The sequence below is a fragment of the Felis catus genome, chromosome B3 (assembly GCF_018350175.1).
Source record: "Felis catus isolate Fca126 chromosome B3, F.catus_Fca126_mat1.0, whole genome shotgun sequence".
Lineage (NCBI taxonomy): Eukaryota > Metazoa > Chordata > Mammalia > Carnivora > Felidae > Felis > Felis catus.
The window spans coordinates 68326623-68340151 of NC_058373.1; the positions used below are offsets into that span (position 1 = coordinate 68326623).

General features: G+C 41.1%; 1 protein-coding gene across 4 annotated transcripts in view; it reads right to left on the reverse strand.

Annotated features, from left to right (window-relative positions):
- The window catches only part of FMN1 (formin 1), a 429704-nt gene that overhangs the window by 194739 nt on the left and 221436 nt on the right, over nucleotides 1–13529 (reverse strand). For all 4 annotated transcript variants that reach the window (XM_023255532.2, XM_023255529.2, XM_023255530.2 and 1 more), the window contains 2 exons: nucleotides 7849–8615; nucleotides 3075–3225 (listed from right to left, as the gene is read on the reverse strand). In XM_023255532.2, coding sequence (XP_023111300.2) covers nucleotides 3075–3225; nucleotides 7849–8615 — 918 coding nt within the window. The remainder of the gene's footprint in view (nucleotides 1–3074; nucleotides 3226–7848; nucleotides 8616–13529) is intronic.

The following is a 13529-nucleotide window of genomic DNA, read 5'->3' on the forward strand; positions in this document are numbered from 1 at the left end:
GTTACCAAGCATCCAGAGGGAGAAACAAAGGGGTAATACCAATCTGAGAAGAAAGAGAGGACAAAAGTAAGTTTAATATGATATTGTGTAAGAAAACATTCAGTGGAGTTCCTGGTTAGCCAGAAGAGGCTCCCTGGAAGAGGTATATCTAGGCTAGCTTTGGAATACAGACATCCTTCTTTGGCCTTTCATACAGAAGCAGTAGTCTTCTGTGTCTATAGATGGTATTTAATAAACCAGCTGGCCCTTAAAGCACATTTATTTCTATCTTGTATGAATCTCACTGCATGTGGATACATGATATGTATACATATATATACTGTACATATAGTACTATGTACATATAGTACTATGTACATATGTATAGTATATATATGTATATATATCATGTATTCACATGCAGTGAGAGTATATAGTATATATACTATACATATAGTACTATGTACATATGTACATATAGTATTATGTACATATGTATAGTATATATATATGTATATATATATCATGTATTCACATGCAGTGAGAGTATATAGTATACTAGTATATATACATACATATATATATACATACTAGCGTATGTATATATATATACTAGTATATATACGTATATATATGTATATATACGTATATATGTATATATATGTATATATGTATATATATATGTACATATATATACACTAGTGTATATATATATATATATATATATATACTATATATATATACATATCATGTATTCGCATGCAGTGAGATTCATACAAGATAGAAATAAATGTGCTTTGGGGCGCCTGGGTGGCGCAGTCGGTTAAGCGTCCGACTTCAGCCAGGTCACAATCTCGCGGTCCGTGAGTTCGAGCCCCGCGTCAGGCTCTGGGCTGATGGCTCAGAGCCTGGAGTCTGTTTCCGATTCTGTGTCTCCCTCTCTCTCTGCCCCTCGCCCATTCATGCTCTGTCTCTCTCTGTCCCAAAAATAAATAAACGTTGAAAAAAAAAATTAAAAAAAAGAAAAGAAATAAATGTGCTTTAAGGGCCAGCTGGTTTATTAAATAACATCTATAGACACAGAAGACTACTGCTTCTGTATATATATGTATATATATGTATATACATATACTATATACTATATATAGCATATATGCATAATATATATAGTATATAATATATATATTAGTTGACTCCTTACCAGTAAGTGATAGTTTTATTAGAAAAATTCGAATTGTTTCATGCAATATGTCCTCTTAAAAGAGTTAAGCTGATATTTAGTTATTTTTAGCATCACATTTTTATTAAGTTTATTTATTTATTGTGAGAAAGAGAGAGAGACGGGGGAGGGAGAAGCACACGTGAGTTGGGGAGGGGGAGAGAGAGGAAGAGAGAAAGAATCCCAAGCAGGTCACGCATTGTCAGCACAGAGCCCAACGTGGGGCTCAAACTCAGGAACTATGAGATCATGACCTGAGCCAAAACCAAGAGCTAGACTTAACTAACTGAGCCACCCAGGCTTCCCGGTGTCACATTTTTCTCATGAAAACATAGTTGCAATGAATCTGACAGGTGAAAGACTTTGATCATGATTTTCATTCGTAACTCAAGTCAGTGGGAGAACCTGATTTGATTAACAGAAAGCTGGACTCGGGTTTTGGTCCTATTTTCCCCTATAAGGCACACTGATTTCATAATCATAATATTACTTGAGATAGGAACTGATGGATGAAGCCTGCTATATAATTTAACAATAAAGCATTGATGATAACATCATTCATTATTACACTTTTCAAAACATTTCCTTCAAAATCTCTTCAATTCAATTTCACAACATCCTGGTGGGTCAGGTACACTCAGATATTGTTAATCTTGTTTTAGAGAAAAGGAAAAAATATGGCTTAGAGAATACAGATGAGCAGCCCAGACTCACAGAGCAAATCAATAGCAGAGCCACAGGTGAACTATACTTTTTCCCCAGCACAAGCTATGCTATCATCAAAATGCTAACGCCGAGAGATCACAGCAATGACTTCAACAGTAACATGACGAGAGTAGCCATCATTTGTTGGGGGCTGACTGTGTCAGGAACTGTGCTGAGCAGGACATATCAATTACCTCATTTAATAACTACTTACAATAACACTGTGAGTAGCCATTACCTCATGTTGCAGGGAGGGGATGGGGCAAAGAGAGGAAGAACTTTGAGGCAGGTTGCACAGCTGGCACATGGCTCAGCTGCAATTCAACTTCACATCTGCCTGATGGAGTGGGGAATCTTGAACTTGCTCTCTGTTGTAAGGCTGGCGGCCTCTGACTTCAAGTCCCCAGGTCATTGCTCAGAAGTCAACTCATCCAGGAGAACTATTCTGAGCACTCCACTTAAAACTGCAGCCCCGTCCATGCCCGTGCCCGAATCCATCTTCCGTACCCTGCTCTATCACATGGTTCAATGTTTTGTTTGCAATGCTGATTGTTACTATAAGTGCCACAGGCCAAGGTTCTTTGGGGTTTTCTCACCAAAGCATCCCAGATGCTCAGACCGTGCTATCCGATAAAACTTTTCATAATGACAACTTTTTAAATCTGTGCTATATGGTAGCCGCTAACCATAAAAACAAAACTGAAAAGTGGCAGATGACAATGAAGGCCTGAGTTTTTAATTTTATCCAACTGTATTAAATTTAAACAGCCACATGTGCTTAATGGCTACCACACTGGACCACATGGGCCTAAAGCAAAACCTGGCATAAATACACTCCCAATAAACATTTGCTAGATGAACGAAATTATACATAAGTGAATGAGTAAAACATTTTCCATAGAACACGCATACTAGTTTCACTAAGTGCAAATTAAATTTTGTATTTTTTTCAACAGAATAGTTGGAAAAAAGTCCAGATTATTAAGAAAATAGTTTGAAAATTCGGGTATGCCTGCAAGAATAAGCACAGATTTCTCAAACTACTGACTTCTTTTCGTCATCAGTGACTTAAAAGCTTCCAAAGCTTCCAATCAGTGACTTAAAAGCATTCCAATTCAATAATGAATTCCCATGTATGACAAAAAATACAATTACTATAGTCACCCAATACCTTTTTGACCTTGTTCTTTTTCTCATAGGTCTCTGACAGAGGCTTTTTCTTCTGCTGAGTTGTGTCTTTGGAGAATAAATACTCAAATTCACTAGTATCCCGAATATCAGGTTCTTCTAAGGAATCCCATAAGGTTGGTGTAGCATTTTGGCTTAAAAGAAAAAAATGACAAGTTAAATATTAGAATCAAAACAGATGAGAATAGAATATAGTAAAATCTCTAATTCACTTTATGACTCATTTTTAAAAATATGTGTGTGTATATACATATGTGTGTGTATGTATATATATATCCTAATAAAGCTGGAAAAAAGTTTTTTGTGCTATATCTTTTTTTTTAAGTCAAAATATACTATAGAACATCGAAGCCAACACACATTTCTAAAACTGAATGATCATTAGATGCAATCAAAAAGAAAGAGATCTAGAGAAAACATGCAGGACCAGAAATCCTGGGATACACATAATCGAGGCCATGTAAGCTGTTTCTCCCTCAGTCTGTGGCATTTCCATGACAGGTAAAAATAGGCATCACGTACACGCTAAAAAGATAACCAATTCTGGGACATTCGTGGGATAATTCTTGTTTTTATTATTTTTTTAGAGAGTGAGCAAGTAAGCGAGAGGGAGAGAGGGAGAGAAAGAGAAAGGCACTGGGCCCAGCATAAAGCCCAAAGAAGGGCTCGATCCCATGATGTTGGCATCATGACCTGAGCCGAAATCAAGAGTCGGATGCTCAACTGAGCCATCTTGGCACCCCATTAATGGGATAATTCTAACAACAATTCTTAAACAGAATAAAATTCTTCACCTTTTCCTAAGTTAAGATTTACCTTCTTGTTGGACTTCTTCTAATACTTTTAAAAGTGATTTTTAGGATTAGCTTGGGTCAACTCAGGGCAGGACCCATAATTTGTGAACAGACTGAGCTCATTTAGAAGTACTTGATTTATAATACTCCGCCCCAACAACAGTATTAACAATGAAAACAAACCAAAAAACTCCACTGAACCAGTCCACACAGGGATTTCAACTAAAGTAGCCATGGGGAGGCTGTGCTTTTGTTTTTGGTTTTTGGTGTTTTGTTTGTTTGTTTGTTTGTTTGTTTTTTGTCGTCAAAAAAACAGGGGCACCCTGGTTTTGAAACAAAGAAAGGGAAGAAGCTATGGAAAATCAGGTATAGAAAAACTGCCTCTGAGAGTGGGCTCAGAGAGGTTACCATCCAGGCTTCTTTTAGTCAGAACACATTTTCCCCCAAATGTCTACTTTCTTATTTTTAAACACATTTAATACCCATGGACAAACATAATATTTCATCTATACATTGTTTTTCAAATGTAAGTATGTAGTATGATCCAGAATATTTTTAAGTACTTACCCTTGTTTTAACATGTATTTTCTCCATCACTGAAAACTAAAAGAACTCTTACTACATGGGATGGTCCACACAATTTTTTGATGCTAAAAGGCAACTTTCATCAGGTTCAAAACAGGTGGGAAGATGGACTTCTCAGACCCGGGTGTTCACATTTTGCTATATGTCTGCCTTTCCCATGAAATATGAACATCTTGATCTGTCCAGATTCACTTCTCTCCACTTCTTTTATTATAATTTTTCTAATATTTGAGCCATTTAAGAGTATATGTGTGACATGTACAACATATAAGAGTATAGTGAATACCTGTGAAATCATCACCCAAGAGCTAGAAATTTCCAGTGAAGTACATCCATCCATGTGCTCCTGTCCTCCCCCACTCACTTAACTCCCATTTGAACAGGAACACCATTAATTTCAAGGGTTAATCTCAGCTGCACTACAGAAGGGGGTCTCAATGGCAGAAAAGAGCCAGGGGATTTTGGAGCATGCAGCCTGTTAAGGGCTCCTGGTCTGGGCCTCAGGAAGGTTCTCGGAAGCTGAGGAGAGGGTGTGCAGAGAGAGATGGTGTGATGCATAAGGGCAATTGTTCAGACCCATCCATTCCCCCCCCCCCCCCATTCCCCTCTCATCCCTGCACCTGTACTGCTTGGCCCCAGCTCCAAAGACTGTGAGCCTACACTAGTATGTACACTAGTGTTGCAACTCACTTCTATTCTAGAGTAAACTGGCTTTGACAGCTTGCACGCTTTATCACCATTTACTACACATTGTTTCTGTGGGAAAAGGCATTTCCAATAATGAAGAGAAGGATTTTGGAATACTACCTCTCAGTGAGTTGGGAGCAATTGGCATTTGGTGGAGGAGTAACAAGGACTCACTCACAATAGACCATCTCATCTGCTATAATGATCAACTCCTTTCTCATCACTGAATATAAAATTCTAGCTCAAAAGAAGAGCAAGAGGGAAGTAGGAGGAGGAGGAGGTAGGAAGAAATATTGGGAAGGAGGGAAATGGTGGAGGAGGAGGGAGAAGTGGAGGAAGAAGGTGAAGATACTCACAAGGAAGACCAAAAGTGAGTGGCCTGGAGTGCCAGGGTGGCTCAGTCCGTTGAGTGACCGAGTCGTGGTTTCGGCTCAGGTCATGATCTCATGGTTCATGAGTTCGAGCCCCATGTTGGGCTCTGCGCTGGCATCATGCAGCCTGCTTGGGATTCTCTCTTTCTTTCCCTCTCTCTCTTTCTCTCTCTGCCCCTCCCCCACTCGAGCTCTCTCTGCCTCTCAAAATAAATATTAAAAATTAAAAAAAAATCAGTTCAGGTGAGTAGTGAAAAGCAATCTAGGTCGATGAGAGACAGTGCACACACAATGGAGAAAAATCATATTTTACTTCCAGTTCCCCAGAAGACCAAGGCTAAAATTTGTCATGCACACATTATGCAAAGCGCTTACCCTTCTGGTTGTACAAAATACTCAAAATACCATTTCTTCTCTTTGTAACAAACACACCCCAGACAATTTTAGTTTTGGACACGAATAAAACACTACACAGAATCTTTACAGCCTTTTAGTTTAAAAGAAGTACACATGCTCTGAGGGTACAAAATCACTTTGAGGGACCCATGATCAGAGAGACTAAATGTGTGGAACAGCAGGAAGCGGCTGTGATGCTGTCTTCAGGTAGGAAAGTTAGTACACTCACCTACTTTTCATTTGGCTCAACAATGAAGCCCTAAACTTACAGTAAAACTAATAAGAGCTTGAGTATTGAATTGCTTTCTTTCTCAAAATGGCCAACTACCTAAGGAGGGAAACCGTAACGATTCTCTCCAGCATGACTTTGTCCTATGTTGAACAGTGGGCAAAGGGCCCATATCCCAGTGGTACTGTGAGACCACCGCTGCGGTCTAGGTTGTTGGTTGCTGATGAAGTCTTGAGGGGAATGGAGTGGAGACAGGTTCGTGAGGCAGGTGTGGAACAGTTCCATGTGCTGTCACAACACACTACCCCACGGCTGACAGGTGGGATTCATCACCCTGGAATGTCTGTACATTAATTTGAGAACATGAATAAGGGAACAGAACTCGAAATAAATATTCTGGGAAACATTTCTTAGGAGATGTCCTCTGAGTCTTGAATGGGACAGAAGGAATAATAATAGTACTTTAGGTAATCGTTAGGAGCCACTTCAGGATCTCTCTCTCTCTCTCCCTCTCTCTCTCTCTCTCTTTTTAACCATTCAATTAGGAAGTAATAAAGTATCAGCGTTTAAAAAAAAAGTATCAGGATTTCCCACATATAAACTCTTGGTCCTTATTCTTTGGTTAGAGGAAAGGGGCCAATATAAGGCACATAATCAACTTAGTTCACCACATGCTTAGTTTTAAGTCACTCCCCACTCCTCCCTGCAGTGATTTCCAGTTGCTTTATAATTGTGAATTTCACAGTATTTTGTTTAATATCCTGCCTTCCACAGGCAAAATGTTACATAAATTGAAAGATTCACCACCACCCACCGATTTGGGGAATAAGTTCAAATATTTATGTTTAAAAATATGTTTTCTATTTGTTGTCCTTCACAAACAAATTAATTTCAAATCTAGACATTGGTTAATCAAGCAGCAGCTCAACACCTCTCTCATTGTCCTCTTGACAGACTCTGAAAGGAGGCAGAAGAAATTCAATCCAAATATGTTCGTATGGAAGTTTCCAAGCAACCTGTCTTGCTGCCTTACAGAACCCAGCTTAACAAGCTATACAAATGGCAGATGTGTCACACTGGCACTTTCTCTGAAGGGCAACAAGGTAGAAGATGGGAGGGCATTTGGCAGTTAGGGGGATCAGAGTTCAAGCAGAGGTTTTATATTTTAGGATGCCCTTCTGACCTAAAGAGCTAATGACTCAGTTGTGTCTGGTTCTTCTAATAAAACCTGAAAAATTACACGTACCTGTTAAATATCCAGATCATAAGGTTGCTGATACCATCTAAAGACAAGACAGATATTCTAAACATCTTCAGTGAACCTGCAGTATAGGTTCAGGCTCAGTGTCTTTATGATTACTTGCTAGTTGTAGGGATGTTGGAGAAGGCTCTAACTTACACCAGAGCTCTTCTCTAAGAAGAGTCTGTCAAATGGAAGCTTTATCTTACAGAAGGATCTGAAATTGCACGCACTGTTTCTCCCAGCATCAGTCTGTAGAGAACACAGATAAGACCTGGTGGAGACAGACATTCTCCCCCTCAAACACTGCAACCTTGTTAATCCAAGGTATTCACTACAAACCACATTTGAGAATGGAATACAGTACACAGATATCCAACTGGTAAGGATAAAATGTCACTCGTGCAAAATCCTGGGAATTCACAAGCTGAGAATGGGCCAGGGGTTGGGCTTACCTTTTATCACTTATTTGGATTCTAGTCCAGTATAAAGGCTTCATGGGGCAACTCGGCTCAATGGCTGGCTTCCGAGGACATTGGCTAGAAGAAGGGCCAACTCCGAAGAAGAGTCCAGGAGGAGGTGGGGGTGCAAGTCCTGGGGGTGTTGGAGCAGGAGGGGGCCCCCCACTGTTGGGCAGAGCAGGGGAGTTGGGAAGTGGTGGCGGAGGGGGAGGGGGAGGAGGTCCGGCGCTTGGAGGCAGAGGAGGCGGTGGGGGTGGAGGAGGTCCGGCACTTACAGGTGGGGGTGGAGGTACGGGTGGCGAGGATGCAAGTCCGGGAGGGAGGGGGGGAGGGGGAGGGGGAGGGATGGCTGCTGGAAGGGGTGGGGCGGGAGGGGGAGGCGATGCCTTTGGCTGAGGTGGTGAGATGCCTTCCACAGACTGAAGTGGTACATGGACGTCTTTGTTGTCATTTGGGGGAGACAGCTGGCTTAAAGAGGAGATATTCAGCTTTTTGGGTATTATCTGATTACTTCGGATGGTCTTGCCTTCACCTTCGCAGGGTTTGAGGAAAGTCTCTCTGTCTGTCTGGATGCACACATTTCTGTAGGTCTTTGGAGGGTGGTCGTCATCGGTGGAGACACACGCGTCTCTCATCTCCTCACATCCTCCTCGCCACCGGTGTTCTATCTCATGTTTGAGATTTTCAATGGTTTCTTCTAGCCTTGCTGTAACTGCTGCATGCTCCCCGCGGATATGAAATGCCTGAAGTTCAAACTGAGCCTGTAGAGATATGAATAGGAAAGAAAGTAAAGATTTTAGAAAAATCAAATATAGCAGAAATAAAAAAAATTCAGTACCATCCCTGTGCCACCATAGCCCAGGCCACATCAACACAGGGAAACACAGAGACATTCTCTTCAGAATCCAACAGGGTATAAATTTCCCTTTATGAATTCTCCAAAGACTTAGATAGTTGGAGTAGAAGCCTAATTGCAGCCAATCTGATCTCATGGGAATAACTGCCATGGATTAAGGCTTAAAGTAAAACTATCCCCTAAGAACTTTCACCCATTTTTAATATCAAAGGCAAAACAAACTCTTCGTAAAGATTTGAACATGCTTGAATATCTTTTATTATTTTTAGTTTGGAAAAAGAACACTGTAAGAAAAAACAAGAGCTCCTTCTGGCTGTGTACCTTAGAGACACATAGTCTCTAAGTCATAGTCTCCCTTAGAACACCTCTTCTATGCCATTTCTGGGCCAACACAGCAGAAACAAAAGGTGTGAGAAGAAGCTGTAACACATGTGTATTTTTTAGAAGTTTCCATATCACAGCTGTCTCTGATCAGTATCTGTGTCTGTTTCATAATCTTTCATAATACAGTAATAAATAAGCTATACAAATGTACAGAAAATGAGAATATTAAGATTTGCTATTTTTCCCTTCTACATACCAACATTTTAAACTGCATTTTATAAGACTCTCAGCTGTTTAATGGTTATCTTTTCAGTTACTTCAGCGCCTCGAGTCTGTGGTTTTACACTTAGTAGCACAGAGCCGGCAAGCTCTCGGTCATCAGTTAGTCTGTTTCCCAGCCTTCAAAGTCATTTAGCCTATTATGGTTAAAGGGGAAGCACTCAAATTTATGATGTTATTAGGGTTTCCAGAATCCAGTTTTACAGTAATTAAGTATTTCTGGTGAACTTAGTTAATGTCTGCCTTTCTCATCGGATTATAAACTCCACGAGGTGGATCTGCCCCCCATCTCTGTATCCCAGCAGCTGACGTGACAAGCACCTAATATTGACGAGATGGGTAGGTAAAAACCACTGTGATGCTTCTATCCGGTCATTATCCTATGGACCTTCCTTATGGCCTAACAAAACCCTCTCCACTGTAATTTCAGCCCACAAACTGTACACAAGCATAGATCCCTTTTGCATTGAAAAGATAAAGAAAGGGGTGCCTGGGTGGCTTGGTCGGTTAAGCATCTGACTTCGGCTCAGGTCATGATCTCACGGTCCGTGAGTTCGAGCCCCACGTCGGGCTCTGTGCTGACAGCTCAGAGCCTGGAGCCTGTTTCAGATTCTGTGTCTCCCTCTCTCTCTGCCCCTCCCTTGTTCATGCTCTGTCTCTCTCTGTCTCAAAAATAAATAAACGTTTAAAAAAAATTTTTTTTTAAAAAGAAAAGGTAAAGAAATATGTTTAATGACCTCATCAGGGAAGGTAAAGACATATGAAGATTCTCCACATTAAGATACCTTTTAACTATATTTTTACTAGCTCGTTTCCCTCATGAACCAACCCCCAAATAACCATGGTCAGTAGAACTAGAGGCAAGGTTTTTCTAAAGGTGGTTTTCTCACATGTGGACATGGCAGCATGATGCAACTCTCAACAAACTGGCGAAATTCAGACACTGTCTATTTCTTGTACAGCACAGGGGGCTAGGCGCCTGAGCTCTGGATTCGTACTACCTGGTCTGCATCCCAACTCAGCCGCTTGTTAGCTTTGTGACCTCAGGCAGGGAACTTTGTGTCTTCAAGCCTGAGTTTCCCCAAATGAGGAGGACTGTGAGTCATCTCTAGGGTTTTGAGAAAGCTATAGAACATTTGAATAAATGTTACTATTAGGTACTGCTGCTAATGACAATATTAGAATAAAAGACCAACAGATTTATAGTCATTCTTCAAAATTTCCAAATAAGGCCACCTTTGTGGAGTGACGGGTGCAAAACCAGGAAAAGCTTAAGCAAGTCTAGATAAACAAGGTACTACAAAAGTTTACCCAAAATTTCAGGAGTTCTGCTACCAAATCCCTGAAAGTAATTTCAAGCTTCATTCAACGATGTGATCAAGATAATCTGTTTCAACATCCTACCTGTCGCCATCGCCCTCTCCCTCCCCTGCCCACCTCTAATACATCCCAGCCCTGAGTTCCACGGAATCGCTTACCAACATTTCAACTTCATTATAGCGACTAGTTCAGTTCTGCCACATCACACTAACTCTTGGTGGTTGTTCCCAACTAACCTTCCAAGAAGGTTGAGAGTCAAATAACATTGATGAGCCAATCATTTTACTCAGTCTTCAACTTCTTAATAATAGAAACAAGTTGCAAAGACATGTTCCACAGAGAAACTTTCCTTTTATCACGTGACTGAGCTGTGTCTGCAGCAATCACCTTGCTCCCTTCCACCCTCTTAACCAATGATCCCGAGACCGCTGAGGCTGATGTATGTGCCTATGTATTGTTTTGGTGGTTCTGTAACACATGTGCTTAGTGCAGTGGGGAGAGCACAAATTGGGCAGGTTATTTAACCTCTCTGGACCTCAGTTTCCTCATAAGTAAAATGGGGATACTAACAGATTCTACCTCATAAGGCAGTTGAGAAGAACATGAGTTAATGTATATAAAACAGCCTGTAGAGGAGTGTTTGGAGCATAGAAGGTGCCACATAAGTTTGCTACATTATTGTCTCTTTCATGCCTGACAGATTCCAGAGGCTACACCACTTTGCTTTCCCCTCTCAGCAGGCTCCCGGCAGCATGCTTTATCCATCTAAAGCAAAAATGAAGATAGTTCCTTAAATCCCTTCTAGCTGTTGTCCTTTCTTTCTCACCGTCTCCTCTTCATAGCAGAATTTAGGTGGAAAAGAGGCACAACTCTCTCGATCTATTTTCTCATCCATTCCCCTTTCATCCAATTACATTTGGCTCCTGCCTTCCTGACCCCCCAACTTACTGAAACCCTGTGATTTGAGCGTTACATTTGGTCAGCACGTTTCAGTGATCCTGCCCTCTAGGCTGCATTGTTAAAGTTGACTGTGCCTGTACCTTGAAATTCTCCCTGCTTCCCTGAACTTTTTTTTTCTTTTTCTCTTATTTATTTTGAGAGAGATAAAGGAGGGGGGAGAGAGGGAGTGGAAGGGGCAGAGAGAGAGAGGGAAAGAGAGAATCCCAAGCAGGCTCCATGCTGTCAGCACGTAGCCTAATAAGGGGCTCAATCTCACAAATCGTGAGATCGTGACCTGAGCTGAAACCAAGAGTTGAACCCTTAACTGACTGAGACACCCAGGCACCCTTCCCTGAACTTCTGATACACTTTCTCTACCCCTTTTCCTCCCCTCTCTCAGCCCTCTCCAGTCAAACTGTGGATGCCATTCATCCCTTAAATGTGGTCTCCAGGCATCTTCCTTACCATTTTATCCTCACACTACACAATCTCTCTGCACCATCTTGCGTACTGATATGGTAAGCAACACTCACTTACTGTATATACCGTAATTTCCAAAGTGGTACCTTACCACTTAATTCCAACCATCCTCCTGACTGGTCTACCTGCTTAATTAATCAGCCACCTCAAATTCAACATGTGTGAAAAGGAATCCATCACTGCCAAACCTCAGTTTGTTCTTCCTCTGAAATTCCTTCTTGCAGTTAATGGCATCGCCATCTTCCCAGTCATCACGTTCAGAAACCTGGATGTTATACTGGATTCCTTGCTTTCCCTTGCTCTTTCCTAACATATTACTTATCAACAAACTTCACTGATTTCTCTGATTCATTCCCTTCCTTCCATCCCCGCTACCTGGACCTTTCATTGGGTCCTCTTTATCTGGACAATGGCAACAGCCACCTAACTAATTATCCTGACTTCAGTAGAGTTTCACCCTACTGGTTCCAGGAGATTTTTTCAATAAATGCAGATTTTTATTCCTTAATATCTCTTCAATAATTGGCCAATATTTACAGACTAACACTGAAACATGAACTGAAGTCTCCACTGACTGGTTTTCTGTCTACTTTCTGCAGTTTGGGCTCCTGCCTCTTCCCCATATATTCCCTGGATTTCACTCTTATACAGCACTGTCCCTGTCTCAGGACCATGTTCTTTCTGGGCCTTTGCAAATGCTGTCTTCTCTCAATACCCCTCCTCTCCCGCAAATGCCCAAAGGGGACAGATTATTAAGCACAGATTCCATGAATGGCTTCCTCACAATCTGTGTTCACTGACTGAAAGAATTCCCAAATAACAAAGATATACTGGATTTCCATGTACTCCATACCAACATGCTGGGCTTGTAATAAGAAACCCTGTGACCAGTAAAATTCAAAAGGCCCAAACAGACAACTTATCTTTGCCCTTCCCTATTCACAACCCCTTTTGATCATTCTGATTTTGTCTTGGTGGCACTCAGGAACTTAGCGTGGCACAGCAATTCAAAATGATTAGGTACTAAGTACCTCATTCATTCTCTATCTGTCCATATCCTACCAATTATTTCAAGGTGTGCCTGGCTCTATTACAAGGGAAGTATCTCAAGTCCACACATACTGTGCATCGAGTCTTTGGCAAAGCTAGGTTTTAACTCTGTTTTCCACTCTACTTCTTCTTTGCACGTGGAAACCATGTGCTATTTCCTCACCTTTATCTACGGCCAGTGATTTGCTAGTGGTTTGGTGAATCAAATACAGAGAGTAGAACTTTCTATAGAATAATCATGCACTCCTTCCTGGACAACGTTTGCCTAAGATCCCTGGGAATCTTTATGAAATGTCAAACCCAGTTCCTTATAGCCAAAACTACAGATGAGGCTGGGTCAAGGGAACACAATGTTTTTGAGCCCTGGTGAGTTTCTTTTCCAGGCTCCTTTACTTTCACATTAAACAGGATGCTTGTACACAGGAGA